Below are 18006 nucleotides of genomic sequence, written 5' to 3' on the forward strand. Positions count from 1 at the left end.
TGGAAAAAGCAAAAACATCACACATTTGCAAAAGGTTTTATTGTTCTAGTGATCAAGACACTTGGAGGCATGTATTAAAAAAACACTAAGAAAATACAAGATGCGTATATAATTTATATACGTTTATATGTACAACATATAGCACCAGGTTACAGTGGCCAAAACCTCAAAATGGCATAAAATAATATACAGGTCTCCTGACAATGCCTGTAACGAGCTCCAGCATATGGTTGGCATAAGTATACAGATAAACGTTACACTCACTCTTATTCATGTTTTAAAACAGAGCTTTAAACCTGCTCATATTTGTGCAAAAACCTCCATGTTTGTGCTGGTTTTGTATCTGATGTAGAGCTAGAATGTTTCTCAACCTTTGACTTCAAAGTCCCCTCTCACAATTTCTACCCAATAAGATATTGTAGAGGTTGGCATAAGACGCAGGTTTGTATAATAACAAAGCACTATGAAATAAGTAATAATCCACAGCTAGCGGGATAATCCATGGCTAGGTGTGCATTTAAGGATGGTTCTTGGCCTCCACGTCGCCAAGAACCATCCTTAAATGCACACCTAGCCATGGATTATCCCGCGGTCATTTGCCGAATTAAAAATGTTAAAACTTTAGTGTAATTTTTGATCAGAAAAAACTGAAGACGACAGTTATTTTGTCGGAACTACCTGTGCATTAAACGGTTTTAATACACCTTCCAGAATCGAGTATTCAAACAGACCATGGTATAATTTAATTTAATTCTAGTTTGTTACTGCTGGTTGGGTCACATTTTAAAAGTTTAAACCATCTCGAGACCCCCTAGTGGAAAACCAGGATCCTGGTTGAGAAACACTGTGTTAGAAAATAAGGCCTTTTCTAATGAAACAATCTACTCCACAAATAACTTCATGAATGAACTAGTAGAATAAACAAATATAAGATACATAGTTTTTTTTCAGTAGAAAATTGTCCCAAATGCATCTGTGGTGGTCTCAATGCGTAGCACTGACTAGGTTTATTGCACAGATAGCCTAGTCTTGTTGCAAGGAGCCTAAATTAATTCAGGTAACCTCAACAAAACCACAAAAAGGAAATTGTCAAAACAACAGCAGTTGGAAAATAGGACTAACAATACGGTATTTAAATAAACTGGAGAAGAGTCAGACTAAACATACAGGCTCAGTGAACAGTGACGAGATTCTTGAATGACGTATCACTACGATAATCAATACCAGTTTAGGTTATGACCACCATGCCATTAGTTTCAGGAGGTAGGCGTCACATACTGCAATAGATTTTCACACAAAAGTTTTGTATTAAAAAAACAACTGGAACATATTTGCTTCTGGATCATACTAAAAGCTTTTAATTAAAAAAAAAGAAAATCTTGAGTTTGTCTTTGAGAGTAAAACTGCACCAAAATATGCTATACATATTACAAATGTTGTAGTCTGTGAAAGAACAATGGTAACATTTGGGGTTCGGTAGTGCAACATCAACAAAATTAATGCTCAAAAGAACTTGACAAACAGTTCAAATTCACAGAAGCTGTTACAAACTAAATACATACTGAAGGAAAGTTTTTATAATGCATTTTGAGGGTACCGTTTTGGGCTTTCTGCCATAGGTCTCACTGACCTAACATTTACAGCAAGAGACTTATTAGACAGATTTAAACGTTTAAGTGTTTGCAAAGAATCTAATTTAAAAAGCTCTTACAACACAAAATATTGTAAAATGTAGCGAAATAAAAAAACGAATTATATCAAAGTTTGCCTTGTACAGGAGATGGCTCAAAAGAGTTCAACTACGAGACTCCACTATCACAACACAGCTCATGAAACTTTAAATCTTTCATACTCCTTCATCCAAGTTCTTGGAACCAACATTTTTACCTCTGGTCTGCAGCAAAAATAAAACCGTGGGACATTTTAAAAGGAAACGATACCTTTTACAAACACAAAAACAACAAAATATATTTAATAGTGCAAAAAGTGTCAAGTTTTTTTTGCTACATGTCGCTTGCTGAGGTTGCGCGTCTTAATGCTTGTGATACTCAGCCAGACCACTTTTAAAAAGGCACCGTATGTCAGTTCAAGAGAATGTCTTGCTGGAAAGTGGCCCCAAGTTATTTCAAAGACCCTGTGAAAAGAAAAGTGAAGACAAAGATTTGATTCATTTAATAAATACAGAATGTTTGTTGCCTTTTACCTCATAAAAACAATAGTCTTACATTACAATCAGTTAACTCAATACAAGTGTGATTTTATAAAAATGTGAATGTGGCCAAACTGTAATAACATACCTATAATGTAGTTATAGTACTACTCCTAAAAAGCTACAAATCTATATCACATAAAATGTACGTAATTAAGATCAGCATAAACTGTGAAATAATGCTTTATGACTTACCAAGCACAAAATCACACCACCTTGCTCCCAGGACACCCCTGCTGCTCCTTGATTGTCTGAGCATTTTGGCCGGGAGAGATGGACTTGTACTGTAGCTTTTCCGCTTGATTCCCTTTCTTTTTCCTTCACACTTTGGGGATGAGGGTACTGGAGATTTAAGTACCCCTTGCACCACAATGTCCCCATTTCTCTCATTCTCTTGTTCTGAAGAACCATCAGAGTGTGTTTTGCAATTGTTACATTCCTCTGTCGTTGACTTTGTGTTTGGGGAGTTCATCTTTTTCACAAACACCCTGCACTCCTTCAGGGATTCAGGACTCAAAGCTTTGGAGCCAATTCTGTTTTCCTTCGAATTCCCGAGCGTCTTCCGAGAAGTTCTGACTACACCTGTACATTTTAATGAATGCTTTAATGCATTGCGCAATTTCATAATCGGTGCGGGTGTCTTATTAACAAAGCTATGGATTTCTTTCAATAATTTAATAGTATGAGCACCTGTAGTCCTTGTTCCCATCTGGCCAATGAAGATTTTGTGCGCCTTATCAAGACGTGTTTTTCTGGTCCTGGTTTGAAACTTTAATCTGGCTCTGAGTAAAGTTGTACTGTAGACAAGCCATGTGGTTCTAGACCTAGACAACTGCTGCCCAATGTCATTTCTCAGTTTAATTGGATGAGTTTTGAAGAGCTTTCTCTTAGCTTGTGACCTCCTTGCCCTGCGAAACATTTCTTGTTCTTCCTTGTGCATTGACGGACTCTTTGGGACGATTTTAGCAAATTTTTTTACGTGTTTCTTGAGGCGCTCTGCTTGTGGACTCGGGCAAACATTCACTTTGTAATTGGGTCTGCTGGGGTTATATTGAAAGAATTCCTTGGGATTGTGCACACTTGCTTTCTTGACAATCGCAAGGGACTGAGTTTCCGTGGTCTGCATAAACCAAGTACAGAGGCTCTCTATGTCATAGTTTTGGTCAAAAAGCTTTTTGACGGCAGATTTCTTAGCAGTACCATTAAGCCTCTCGTAGGTTTTCGGTTTAGCACTTGTTTGGATCTCTGCTTTGTTGGCCTCCAGGACATCCGAGACCCAGGTACTGGACATTAACCTGATCCTCCTGGCTAACTCTTCATTCAAGGTCTCAGGTGATGCGGAGGTGGGCCACCACCTAACCTGGTCATTTGATGAGAAAATTGGATCAACTGAAACTGCAGAAAAACGGACAATATCTTGCATGCAACTGACATTCTTGGTCTTTTTGGAAAGTGCATCATTTGAGGGGTCTTCATGTTTGCTCTCTGTAGGATGGCTAGCCTCAGAGCTAGCCTTATTTAGCAGTAGTTTTCGTGACCTGCAAACTAATGCGCAGGACCTGGCAGTAGCAACAGAATGAAGCAAATAAATGGAGGGTTTGCGCTCTCTAACAGAATGTCTCACAGGTTTAAGTGGCCGTCTGGGATTCTGAGGGCATTTTCCCGGTGCAGTCAGTGCATCCTTGGGACTGTCAGTAGGAGTATCCAATGTCTTATCTTTGGAAGGTAGAAATTCGACAAGAAGATTCCTTCGGAGTAGATGCGAATCTTTTGTATCCCTTTTCATGTGTATCTTTCTTTGCCTTGGTGATTCTGAGTTGACCGTGACAGAAATCCCAGAAATCTTGACCTTAGGAGGTCTTCCTGGTTTTCTAAACACAGCCACGTCACTCTGCCTTTGACATTTAATGTTGCAGCTGGAAGAGACTGTGCATTTCTTATCTTCGACAGGCATAACAAAATGGAGGTCCTTTAACTGTTCTTTGGTTATTTGATCATTGCTAGTTTTCTTTCCAGAACTTGCTTTACTGCACTTGCCACCTTTAGATAACCCACAATCATTCTGGTACACTGACAAATGACCAAAATCCTCAGAAACAACTCTCCTTGCCCTTCTTGATCTTCCATACACTATGGTAATCTTTAGATTTTTGTTTCCGTCATCCTTCTGGGAAATCTCAGTTGCTCTACGATCCACCACGCTGGGTCCAGTTTTACCTGTTGAAACATCTAAATCTGTCATTTTGGGTTTTGGAGGTCTTCCAATAGGACGTTTCACAGACTTCACAATATGTGGTCCTAATTTTTTAGGGCGGCCAGGTCGTCTTTTTACTGGGGATGTTTGATGTGCAATTTGTATAGATTCAAGATTTTCGCTTTCACTGTTTGAACAACTGGGTGGTAATTCGACAACTTCTATTGGTGAACCCTCAAGAGCAGGTTCAATGACCTCACCTGAATCCTGAACTTGTTTATCAATGACAGAGCCTTCCCATGAGGATTCCACACATGGATCAAACACTTCTTGTGAATTTGAACCAGAGGTGGCTGCTTTGAGTGTATATTTTATGCCATCTTCACCAGTCTCAGAGGAAACAAACATGAGCTTTATTGGACTATTATATTTCAGTCCTCTCTGGCTCTCTTTAGCATGTCGTACACTCTCAGTGGTAGTAGAGTTAGGCACAGTTTCAGTAGGAGTGCTTGACACAGTGTCTAGACTGTTACTTCTACAGGGTTTAGATCTTTTTAATGGGGATGTGGAATTCGGGTGCATTTTCCTTTTCTTTGGACTCGTTTTGTGTGGATTCCTTCCGCAATTTTCATGCTCACAAATGGTCTCTTCTTTGCACAAAATGTCATATTTCGCTAAAGCCATGTTCTGAGGCACATCACAGCCTTGTTTTTCATCATCTGTTATTAATGGCGGTTTATCACTTGGATGGACAGTTTCTTCTGTGGAGCAAAGTGCTGTTGAGCTGCTGTCCTCAGGGAAATGCTTGATGAATATACTTTCTGAAAAACAAGCTGCAAAATACATTTTTCGTGGCTCAGTGACGTAGGATGAGAAACGCTGGGGTGGAACAATATTTCGTCTGGACCTTCCAATTTGAACAGTCAGACTTGTTTCTTGACAGGTTTTTGTTTTCACCTTCTGGTGAAGGTCAGTTGCTTGTACTTCTGTCCTTTCATCGAGAGACGATGGTTCATCATGGGGTTGAGTTTCTTGATCATTTTGGATCTCATCATTTTGTGTGGTCAGATTTCCACTGGAATCTGGAAGCTCTGTGTTCACAGTTTTGGATCCTCTTTCCACTAGTCTGCTTACATTTTGTTCAACACCAGAGTGTGTAGAAGGAGTAATAGCTTTTATCTTCTTTCTCTCAGACCCTATCTTAGTCCTAAAATTTGATGGACTAAGTCTGGCCAAGTCTCTTTTGATTTGTAAGCTCTGTCTTCTTGATGACAAATGGTCAGGTGACTTGCTCATGGCCTCTAAAGTGTCCAATCTCCTACGGGAACGCGTCTGAGGGGATCGCTGTCCATGCTTTTGTAAAAGATCATTGAGGTTGTAATCTTTGTCGCTACTGTTGTGCAGCACAGTTGTTATAATCTCTGTCAAATGTGTATCATCTCTTGTCTTGGAGATCTGACTGGCAAGGCTCTGTTCTCTCTCTGATGGCTGGATACTCCTGAGCTTTTCAGTGACCCTTTCCATTAGATCTCCTATTAAAGATCCACACTGGTCATTCTCTTTATCTGCTTGTGTATGAGATGTCACAACCTTGTCGCAATCAGGAGATCCCGCACGAATAGGAGTGTTAGAGTGCCAAGATGGGTCTTCATCCTCTGTTCTGTGAGGTAGGAGAGAAGGTGGTGCCATGTTCAAGGTCTTGCAGTCCTGAAGGTGGAAGATGCTGGTCTTGACAGTCATTTTACCCTCTGTGTCCACAGGCTTTGGTGAGAGTGGTGGTGGAGAGGGGCTACGGCTTCCTCTGGATCCATTTTGAGAGTTACAGTTGTTCTGACTGGTGACTGGGGCACTTCTTGTACAACAAACATAGGCGTGATCACTATTTTGCTGATACTGGCACAAGGGTATTTTTGAATGAGTACAACAGACAGTGGGGTTATAACACATAACTTGGCCAACACATGCCACAGCTATATTTTGGCAAGACTGGCTATGAATGTTCTTCAGACAAACACATATAGGAGGAATAGTGCATGTTGAAAATCTACAAGCTGTTCTGTAACAAGTGCCAGCAGTTACAGAGCAGTCATTTAATGCAAGTATAGGGGATTCATTAAGCAGTTTTTTGTCAGCATTGCAGCAGAGGGACTCAGCTTTGAATTGTCGTCTGTGAACATCCCGCAGAGTTACAGAGTTGTTGTAGTCTTCCTGCATATCCATTAAAATGTGATGAAGCAGCAGTCTATGGCGGGAACAAAACGAAGACAGGACCTTCTCCAACACAGTAACTTTCCAGGCCTCTGGATCTTTAGAATCATCTTTCTTCCCCAATCTGGGCTGGTCTTCCTCATTCGGCCCTGAGGAACTATATAGATAAATGAGGTTAATCATTACTTAATCATTTAATTAGCTTTTCACAAATGCGAACAACTATTTCCTCTTTATAGAACTAAAAAGTACTATAAGAGGACTAAAGATTAAACACTGCATAGCAAAAGTTATTTCACACAATTTGTAAATCACTAAGCTGCAACAAACATGTACAGCAATTTGGATGTTATAAGGCAACTCCAAAATCAAGCATGTATTGAAAAATTAAGGAGGGAAAAAGGGGCAAACAAAGTTGTACACAGAACGTTTTTATTGATAACTTGAAGGCAAAAAATGGCGATTGTAGCAACGCTTGAACTCAGGAAAACTTCATAAATTGAATTTAATTCCTTTATCAAACCTGATTCTTTTGATAACCTGATAAATTAGCTGGGGTTTTTTGACAAGACAAAACCAAAAGAAAATCACAGATGACTTGTCTATTTTGAAATTAAAATAACTATAAACCCCTTGACGGTAGTAGGGGTTGGGGGATTTAGGGTGAAAAGGTTATAAAAAAAAGAATGCAAGATAGTTACCAGAAAAAAACACTGCCTTCAGTTCTTCATCTTATTACTTTACAATTAATTGAAATGCTGATTTATGCAAATTTCGATTAGCCTTAAAATCCTAAAATGTTAAAAAAGAGACTACACCAATATAAATACTTCAGACACATGTTAAATGGACCAAATTGCTTTCTTCATTTTTCACCTTCTCAAATTGATCCAAAATTCATAAAGATTAAATAGAAATTAACCTGACTGGAGTAAATCACATGTTCAGAAACAATACAAGACAATGAACTCACTAATGCATGCAAGTGCTGTAAAACATTTCACAATTCAATGTGCAACAGCAAATGTGACTCAACACAAAACCAACACATTAAAATTTCATATTCCGATTACATGAAAAGAACACACAACAAACACAATTCAATATTAGGATTCAAGGGAATATTACAAAAGCAACCTTACAAAAGTAGATGCAAAATAACCGATTGCAAAATCATTCATTTCCTGCAACTGTTATAAATTAAATTATAAAGACTTAAAAAGGTCTAAACAGGTGATTTTGATCCATTTAAATTATTCATCTTCTATGATCAAGCCAAACTGTGTTCCAAGCAAAAATTTTGATTCAAATTAAATTTTACATTTAGCCTCTCTTTTACCGTAACCATTCTCGAACACACAACATGGGAGAAAACATATTGTTCGTCTAGAAACGGGCTTTGTATGTAGCTCCTATCTACATAGAAAATATCAGCTCTTACATGGTCACACTCAATCATTTTCATAGAATTGTGGTTACCCTGAGAATATTTGATGCATTTTGGATCGGGATTATATAGGACACTAACATTAGGAGAACAGTGTGAAATAATGGGGGCCAACAGTCCCCCATAACAAGTGTAAATATTCAATAAAAAGAAATCAAGAGAGTGCAGCACTACGAAAAGACTACCACTGGTTACATTGAAAAGGAGGCTGGCCTGCAACACATTTACCCCTAAAAAATGAACAATTTAACTGTCGTACACAAGTAATAGTACAGAAATCCACAATAGAGATTTCATACGATCCACAGCGGTATATAAATATTTTCCTTTTTCAAAGGTTTTTGTATGTAAAACTGCTACTTAAATATTCGTGAAGTAGCAATAAGGGCAGGCACTGTTTTATGTTAAAGAGCTGTCAAGAACATTCAGGGTAGTTTATGATAAATGCTTTCAAAGTTAAATTTAAGAATATGTCTGTAACTGTTTTTAAGGGGTCATTTAACTCATACAAACAAGAGGTAAACCACATAGAGAACATTCACAGCACAAAGATAACACATAAACATTGCATATGGAAAACTGCATATTTCCAAAGCTTCAAATCACAAAATTCACATAATGCTACAGCTACACTCTGCAAAGCACTGCAGCTATACTTGTGAATCAGAAATCTACAACATACTACGATAAACGGATATCAACATATGGCCATATCCTTCACCGCAGGAATGAGTCCCCATAACCCCCATCACAAGTATATGTGCATCTTTTGTAAAGTGCAACTGAATCTTCCAACAACAAGAGTCGCTAAAACTCTGTAAAAAACAGATCCATGCTGACTTGGATGCATTACCAGTATCATAAAGTGAAACCGTATATTAGGTCATTAAAAGCTAATTATTAACATGAAAACACAGTTAAGCAAGAGCAGCAAAACGACAGAAACCTGGCCATAAAAACAAAGCAATTCAGAGTAGCACCCGGATCAGGCTTTGCATGTCTGTCCCAAGATGAGTGCATCACCGAATTGGGAAGGAGAAATTCTGATCCAAGATCAGCAGCACCCTACTCTGAACCACTTTGTTCACGGAGTGTGAAAATGGACTGCAAAAATGACCCTGAACTGTTTTGGTTACAGCAGACAGATAATGTAACGATGCATTTAGTGTAAAGAACAGCACGTAATATAAATAGGGAATTTAAAGCAGCAAAGGGAATATTGTGAGGACAATTCCAGTAGTTCAAAGCACTGTAAAGTAATAAATATTAATCTAATATTATTCATTTTAAAACACATTCACAGAGACTGCCGTCAAGCTTTTGCACCAGTGCACCATATTTTGACATGCATTACATTGCATTTCCAATTTGCCCCGTATGATTTGCGGCACAGATCTGCAGAAGTGGAAAGGGGCAAGACACAAAAAAAACTAAAGTAATTTGTGTGTAGAACTAGAAATGGTTGAACAAAAAAACCCAACAACTACAGAATGTGAGAAGCCTCATCCATAAAAAGCCTGAGATGGTCCAAGCTTTCACTCCAATAATCTGCCAACAGTCCTGATTTATTTATCTAACAAAACTGATCCAATCCTGGTATACAACAAAACTTAAAAGCATTAATATTCAACATTAATATTCAACAACAGCATGTTCTTTTGCTGGAGTGAAAACTTGTACCTATAGCCACACATTGCATATAAGGATGGACATCTCCCACAGTCGAGATAAATAAGACATTAAATACTGTTAATAGACTTGAAATAAAATGACCAGTCGCTACAAAGACTAATCGTGTGTAAGCTGCATACAACAATCATTAAACTGAGATTATTTTATGTGAGAACGAAACCTGAATATTTCTTCGTTTTAAAACCATACCTAACTTAAAAATCAACAGTGCTTTACAATATTTTAAATATATATTCATATAGATATCCACAGTGAAACCCCTGAATAGACGTTTTTTAAAGGCATGTTTTGTGATTTGATGAAATGAACCATTTAACCTGTGGTTGAAAATTCAAGTGTATCTTCAGAGTCTGAATGAGGTCCTGACTGCACGTTAAAAAGAAAATAAACACCTTTTGTTGGCTGTAGTTTAGGCGATGTGTGTTTGTTAAAACCATCTCTAGGAAACAGCTGAGGTTTTGGTTTTGAATTAAGACTGTTTATAGGCAGTAGTTGAGGCATTGGTTGTTGTCCCTGACTTTCCAGAGCCCGAGCTTGCTGCTTCGAAAATGCGGGGCTTCTTTTTTGGTGGGGTCTTGAGCATGCCCGTTCGCTCTTTAACTTTGTACTCCAGGGTGCTGTGAGGCACCCCGTAGATGCTCTGAGCCTTTGACACGCTCATCTTCCCGCCAATCACCATGGCTATGGCCTCCTCCAGGATGTCGTGGTTGTATTGCCGATAACGGCCGCGTTTCTTCCGTGGCTGCTTGTCTTGACCTCCGCCGTCGTCTCCGCAGTCGGTTACACTTCCGCTGACGCAGGCGTTCTTTAGGTTCAGACACAGCGGAGGCAGGTCACCCTGGAGCAGATGCGACTCAAGACCCGAGTTGCTTTCGACCAAGCCCTGTTTGGGGAGAATGGTCTTCAGCTTGTGAAGAGCAGCAGAGGCATCAGAAGCTTTGTTGCCCTGGTACACAGCATCCACCAGGCCGGCCAGATCCAGCTGGGCTTTGGGCTGAGCACTAAAGCGTACCTGAGGGATTCGGATGTGCACCGCCGGCCCAGCGACAGGACTCTGAGGCGGCGTGGCTGGCTCGGAGCTGGCAAGAGGCTTGTCGTTCTGCTCCCGCAGCTGAGAGACCATCCTCTGCAAGGTTAAATGGTGAAGGTATGATGAGGCAGCCACCGCTGCCGGGAACTTCAGCTCGGTGTGCTCTTGTGGTGGAAATGTATATTTTCCTACTTCAGATTGCTCAGACTGCGAGCGAGCCCAGGCTGCTACCTTCTGCAGGACAAGCCGTGTGTCACTGGATGTCCACATCGTATCTGCACTCCTGCCGTTCTCTCCCAAAATATGTGGTCCTCCTGCCTTCCACTCCGGTGATAAGGCCTCTGTCTGGAGCTGTAAAGTTTTCTGAGGTATCCCGTATAGTATGGCTGCTTTGTGAACGTCCAGTGATCCAGACCGAATATCTTTCAAGGCTTTTGAGAGCAAACCTTCTGCAAACTCAGAGCTGCGATCCAAATAGTCCTCACTGATTGGTCTCCTAAGGGGAGGTGGGTGGGAGGATGAGAAACGAACGGGTGAGCGGACCAATGACAGGATGCACTCAGGGTCCACTCCTTTACTGCCTTGTCTTTTGGTAACATCACTCGTTTCTCAATTGTCTGTATAACACAAAGCCTCTGAGTTGTTTGGGGGTAAACACTGTTTGTTTTTGGCCTTAGGTTGCAAACGATACTTCTTGGAAGGACAGTCTCTCGTCAATCGTGTGCTGAAAGACAAGTGTCTACGGAAGTACTTCCAGTATCTTTGCAATGCAGCTGCATTTTGTAAGACTCTGGTATTTCTCCTATTTATTTTTCACGTGACAATAATATTGCATAAATAAATGAGTAGATAAATAAACAAATGAAGAAATACAGGTGGCGCAGAGGAACAAGTGAAGCCTCTGACTGTTGGCAAATGTGACGTTACCTTCCAACAAGTTAGAAAAGAGTCAACCCTTTGGCAGTGCAACAAAACAACCACTAAATTCTACATTAAAAACACAATGTGTGTGAATTTTTACTTCTCAAAGGAAAAAAGTAGAAGTGTTTCACCAAGTAAAACTATTTCAAGTGCATAAAGTAAAAAATGCTATTTACACAATGAATGGAGTTCAGTCTAAAAAGTTCTGGAAAATTTGGTTTTCCTAATTTTTTAACTCTTCCATAGTGGTGATAATACAGCAAATTCTTCACACTGAATGCAAATGTGAACATATAAATATTTTACTAGACATTTTTAGTATGAACTTTTAGTCAAAGCTCAAACAATTTTTGGTTCCCACACAAAATCACCAAAACAAGAATACAAATGCCCGATTCGCGTCAATAAAAAGCCTATGTTAATTTTTACTTGATTAAAATATTACATTAATATCATTCTACAAGGACAAAGACAAACAAGAGTCAAACACACAACTTTGTAAAGGCAAAAAAAGCCTACAGTAAGTACTCACCATGAAACTTTTTGTTGAATGGATGCATTTTCTGAAGAGTTTTTCTTTGAAAGATCAAGTACTCCATCTGCTTTGAGAAGCAATCCATAAAAAACTGTTATTAACATTTGAAAGTCTAATGACCAATACAAAAGATCACAGCAGGGCTGTACGTTAACTTTTTTTGCACATAGCACCATTGTTACAGAGGTTTAAAGTTTTGCAGCACAGGCCAAATAGTTGTAGCACAAGCATACGTCTCTTATCATGTTTAAAAGTGCAGGTCATCACATAAATAGACAGGTAACTGAAAAAGGACATTAATGTTATACAAACGGATAAAATAGGGCCATATAATTTAGTTTTTCCCTTTTTAATTTTTCTGAGTTCTGTTTTTTCAATGGTTTACTATACAGTAGTAAATACATTTGTCCATAAAAATACTGTATACTATAGTATTTACTACAGTAAACTGCAGTAAAATTCTTGTGTACTATAGTATATTTGAACCTTACTATAGTAAATATTTAAGTAAACTATAGTATTTCCTACAGTTTATAAATTTACTACAAGTTAATTATTTTATCATCTGGTTCAAATTAAGCGGACTTTTATTTTGGCAGGTGGTCGCGAAAACACTTGAGCTTCAGTTTTTTTGACAGTAGCTTCACTCAAACAGTGAAATGCTCGTAAAATAAACTTGGAACACCTCTGTGGATGAAGTTCATGTGTTCATGTCCTCGTATAGTAAGATACAGACAAATCCACGAGTGTCACGTTTGTAACATGTTAAAGTGTGCAACTCATTCCCTCATAAACAAGCAGAGGACATATTTAAATAGTAGAATTCCGCTTTCGTGATTCCTTCCATGTTTTCCCACATAGTGTAGATCGTAGGGCTCTAGATCAATGGACTCGATGCAGCCAGAAAACAAGTTTTAATTGTCTAATGCACCTGCCAAACTGTATCGCACGCATGCTACACTATTAAAGGTCCAGTGTGTAATTTTTTGGAGGATTTATTCACAAAAATGCTATATAATATACATAACTATGTCTTCAGAGGTGTAGACAGAGCTTACACAATTAAGCCTTATGTTTGCATTACCTTAGAATGAGCTATTTCTATCTACTTACAACGCGGGTCCCCCTGCATGTAATTCGCCATGTTCTGTCAGCCGTCGTGTGTTTCGAGCAGGAGGGGTGGAGTGAGCAGTTGGTTGCAATTCACAACCTTGCCGCTAGATTTCACTGACTGGACCTTTAAATTTAATTCGTACCACTAGTGTTGTCACGATACCAAATTTCGGTACCAGTCGGTACTGTGACGATACTTGCATTTCCCGCTATCATTTTGAGCGCTGTTGAGCAAATTATGAAAGACCTCTGATTGGCTATTGTGTTTCTAAGGTCATCGGATATGTCTTTGAATGGCTCCTTACCGAGCACTTGCGCAACCAAACCCGGAAGCGCGTGAAATGATCATTGCATTGCACTCTCTACCGAGCGCTTACACAGATACACACCGAAGCGTTTGATTTTTACTTTGATAGACTTTCAAACGCTTCCACGTGTATCTGTGTAAGCGCTTGGTAGAGAGTGCAATGCAATTGCAATGTCTTTCATAATTTGCTCAACAGCGCTCAAAATGATAGTGGGAAATGCAAGTATCGTCACATTTAGTATCGACTGGTACCGAAATTTGGTATTGTGACAACACTACACTGTACAGCCCTGATCACATACGTCGCACTGTACAGCCCTAATCACAGGTAAAGAAATATGTACACCTCTTTAAAACCATCTTGTTTATTTGAATTGGAAAAAACAAAACGGATCCGAGTCTGAACTATACAGTGATAGAACAATGCACAGCTCCAAGCATCCAGAATCTATATGTACATGGCAGCGTACTCCCACAAACCATTTCAGTACTAATGATTTGTTTATGGTGGATACCTTGCTGCAGGGCCTGGGAAGCTCGGCTAACAGTGAGGTCCAAGGGCCCATCAGAATCCGGTTGTTTAGGGAGACGTTCAGAGTTGTCACTTAGGCTGTTCAGGCCTTCGTGAGCCTGACTTTTAGAAGCGTACTCTAATGCAAACCGCCGAATCATCTTGCGCATCAACTCCTGCGCCACCAAAGGTATACTGGAATCGCAGCTCTGAGGGAATTCTGGGAAATTGGAGAATAAAAGTAACCTCTCATTTGTCTTTATGCAGAAAAGAAAAGAACAGGTTTGGTGGTGATAAGGCAGAATTTCATGCATACACCATCTATACAGAATTGACGCTGACCGACTCTTTATGTGATTAAAATTTTAATCGTTCCTCTCTCTTCCCCATTTTCAGTTGGTATTAATCTGGTAAAAACTGGCCAATAACCATTGTCAGACAATACATTAGTGCATCTCTAATTTGTGTATAATATATTATTTAGGCATATCAAAAATATCTGCTTTTATTGCCTATAATGTTATATTGAAAAGTGCGTAACACAAACATCATCCTGCAGAATATAAAAACGGAATTAGAAACAACAACGCTCACCCTTCTTGCGAAATATAGCATGAAGGAATCGGTCTGCTTGGCACTGGAGTTTTTCAGAGGTGGACAGGCTCTGAGGTGAGGGGGTTTCAGCATGGGTTGGCGACCCGGGCACGGCCACGGCCGATGAATGGTCCTGTACCAAAAATTTCAATGGTTAGTTAACAATTCCTGACAAACTGTACAAAGTGTTATGTATAGTCTCACGTGATCCTTTTTATTATAGAGATTACGCTTATGTTAATAAACACCCAGAACAATACGTACTAAACAAACAAAACTATTGACTTTATTCAAGTGCCAAGCAGGCTTTTCTAGACAAGCACACCTTTTATGTGGCTTTTGAGGGTTGACTTACATTTAGTTTCTCTAGCTGCAGGTTGCAGAAAGCGCAGTTTGCATCCACGGACCAATCATCCACAGCCTCTGGTTCACACTCTGAGAGTGAATCATATGAATTGCTGTTAGTGCCAGACATGTAGCACTGGAACAGTATGCAATATATGACCAACCACAAATTAATAGTACATAATGCACACACACACAACATAAAACCTCACCATCAAATATATTGAGATCCTGCAACAGTCTTGGTCCATATATTCCCTCTAGTATACTTTCAAACCCTGGAATCAAAGATAACATTATCAGTATATAATCCTAACACGTTTTCGGGGAAAATGGCTAATGGTCTTCTGGTAAAAAAAGGTATATTTTCAATGTATAGATTACATTAAATATATTGTTTAGGCCCTAGGACAATACAGGTTTACTTATATGCCTCGATCAGCAAAAGCAAATAACCACTTGATGAGACTCCAAGCGAATGTAATACGAAATTTCCGGTCTTTCTAACGATAACTATAAGTGAATATTATAACAAAAATTGACACGCAGAACAACGTTAGATGACAGTTTCTTCACAAAAAGGTAACAACAAAGATTTGCAGCGCTTTTCCCAAACCCGTTAGTCATTGTCCGCGTTGACTGACGCCCTTCACTACGGCTATAATGACATTACGTATAATAAGACAAAAAGCGTTTATTTGGCGTTTTACATTTAAGCGAAGCATCAACCGCATGTCAACGGTTTCACGTAAATGATGTTTATTGCTTGTGCTGTTCATGCAGTAAAGTAAAAACTGAATGTGCAGCACACAGTGAATGTGTGGATTTACATTGGCCACCTTAATAAACACGGCTAAACAAAGGTGTCAACACCTTAGCTTTACCACACTCAATGAATAACAACTAACGTACGCGATATATGTTAAGCTTTCCGCTTTGAAAACAGCATTATCTCATCAAAAGCAAACCGGTTTGTTCAGTAAAGGTAAATATTGTCGAATGCCTTGACTGCACTACTTTTGGGATAACAACAAACAAGGGGTTCTGGGCAACTAAAATGTATACAAGAGATTATCCGAGCATCTTGTTGCAATTTGTAGTAACGTTACATCGGTATTTAGAGGGTCAGTGGGTGCAAGTCGATTATCCAGGAATCAAGAAGTCAGGACAAAGAAAATGGAGCCGGTGTTCCGGCACACTTGGCCGTTTTTGCTGTTATCTAAAAAACTACCCCGGTCTCAATGGAGGACGGCTCTACGCTAATGTTATTTTTGAACTTGAGACGCGCTCGCTTAGCAACTCCTTGAGCTAACAGCGGCTGGGGGAAGGGAGCTCTTGCCAGACCCGGGCAAAAAAGAAACCGAGCGCGAGACTTAGCGAACGACATGCCCGAGAACGGTACGTCCGCACGCAGGACTACGCGATCAAACGAGGCTTTTCGGCGCACGGGGCCGCTTTGCTCTTACCGACGCAGTGGATGAGTTTGTGCCGCCATGAGTCGAGTTCCCGCCGGAATCCTTTTCTTTCGGCCGTGCATTTGGAGCTCCGGCACTGGGTCGCCATTCTGTCCGTCCACCTTCCCCCCGGCTCTGAGTGTGACGTCACAACGCGTCACCAATACCCAGGTTCCGATTGATTGACACGTGTCAGAACGGTCTAGGGGCGGGGCCTAGCCATGTAAACAACCATCCCCCTTAGTGTGTGCAGTTTAGTAAAATTGGTGGATAAACTCAAAGTACCGTTTAATAATAAAAAATATTTGCATTAATTAATTACAGTACATGGTAAATGTTATGTGCCTATCTATACCTTAAAACCCACGAAAATCATTAACTCACTTTATTGTCACATCACAAGGTGTACTGAGTGAAAGACTTGGTCATTAAGAGAAGCATACAGAAGCTGTGCGTAGTTGCCATTTAGTGTGGGTTCACACCGGGTTCGCTTTTTAATATTTTCTTTGTAATTTGCATTTTAGGAATCATTACATTACATTTACATTTATTCATTCATTTGGCAGACGCTTTTATCCAAAGCGACTTACAAGTAGGAGAGCATAAACATTTTGTCAACACGCTAAACAGTACCGTTAGTTTACAATGTCCTATTGGGGATATAGTGGTGTGTACTCTACATTTCCATATGCATAACACCAAACGTGTGACCCTCCCCCTCCCAATCACGTGTAACACACACACACAGGCTTGTGCCATGTTAGTGTACGTGCAACTGTCCAGAAAGAGGAACAGATGGAGATAATGCCCAACGGGGCATCTATGTCTGGGACAGCCATACATGGACAAACATGTACACATGCATAGAACATGTCTGCCTTGCAATTCATTGCACATTCAATTGATTTTATATTCTCCTGCTTGGTTTGGATCAATATACAATGTATTAATATTTCAAAGTATTGATCAACATTTTACAAAGACATTTTCAGTACACGTTCATGGTATAAAACGGTTGCCTTTTATATAAAAGAGAATCTTACATTTATACTTATATATCTTACATTATATGTGTATATTGTGTTGCTTTTTACAATGATGTGATGTTTCAAAACAGCTTTACATGAAAAAAGAAAATTATTAAATGTATAGAATACATACAGAATGCAGCACAATACAATACATGGTGCTAATGCTACATTTTTAAACTCTTCTTGGGACTACAGGACATATTATCAGGGAACATGATTAATGGCAGGTATTACGTAAACATGTCATGTCATTCCAGCTTACATATAAATGGCCCTTAAACAGGAGAGAAAATAATATAACAGGAGTGTAACATGCATTGAGAATTTGCAATAATACCATGAAATCTATCTTAGCATGACATACTGAATGAAAGGAATAAAAGTAATTAATATTGCAGTTAAACAGAATTTTCAA

The 18006-nt window shown here is 39.4% G+C and overlaps 1 protein-coding gene across 4 annotated transcripts; it reads right to left on the bottom strand.

The window, feature by feature from the left end:
• Positions 1-21: 21 nt before the first annotated feature.
• On the bottom strand, positions 22-16688 carry lcorl (ligand dependent nuclear receptor corepressor-like). 4 transcript variants are annotated; one of them, XM_057331050.1, is made up of 8 exons: positions 16573-16688; positions 15319-15384; positions 15117-15196; positions 14762-14894; positions 14172-14387; positions 12234-12300; positions 2405-6768; positions 22-2134 (listed from the first exon to the last, which is right to left on the bottom strand). In XM_057331050.1, exons 1-8 carry the CDS (start codon positions 16667-16669, stop codon positions 2121-2123), a joined length of 5037 nt encoding a protein of 1678 aa, XP_057187033.1. In that variant the 5' UTR covers positions 16670-16688; the 3' UTR covers positions 22-2120. The 4 variants fall into 4 exon arrangements, with proteins under 4 accessions (XP_057187033.1, XP_057187032.1, XP_057187036.1 ...); XM_057331049.1 differs by having other exon boundaries at positions 12234-12303; XM_057331053.1 differs by lacking the exons at positions 22-2134; positions 2405-6768 and adding an exon at positions 6796-11276.
• Between the last annotated feature and the right edge of the window lie 1318 nt (positions 16689-18006).

The sequence above is a fragment of the Triplophysa rosa genome, linkage group LG4 (genome assembly GCF_024868665.1).
Source record: "Triplophysa rosa linkage group LG4, Trosa_1v2, whole genome shotgun sequence".
NCBI classification, from domain to species: domain Eukaryota; kingdom Metazoa; phylum Chordata; class Actinopteri; order Cypriniformes; family Nemacheilidae; genus Triplophysa; species Triplophysa rosa.

Excerpts from the sequence above, each read along its gene's own strand:
- lcorl (XM_057331049.1), bottom strand. The coding sequence starts at position 16,669 with ATGGCGACCCAGTGCCGGAGCTCCAAATGCACGGCCGAAAGAAAAGGA. Across the intron at positions 15,385-16,572 it reads CAAACTCATCCACTGCGTCG|GGTTTGAAAGTATACTAGAG; the intron begins GTAAGAGCAAAG and ends CTTTGATTCCAG. Across the intron at positions 14,895-15,116 it reads TGCAGCTAGAGAAACTAAAT|GACCATTCATCGGCCGTGGC; the intron begins GTAAGTCAACCC and ends TTTTTGGTACAG.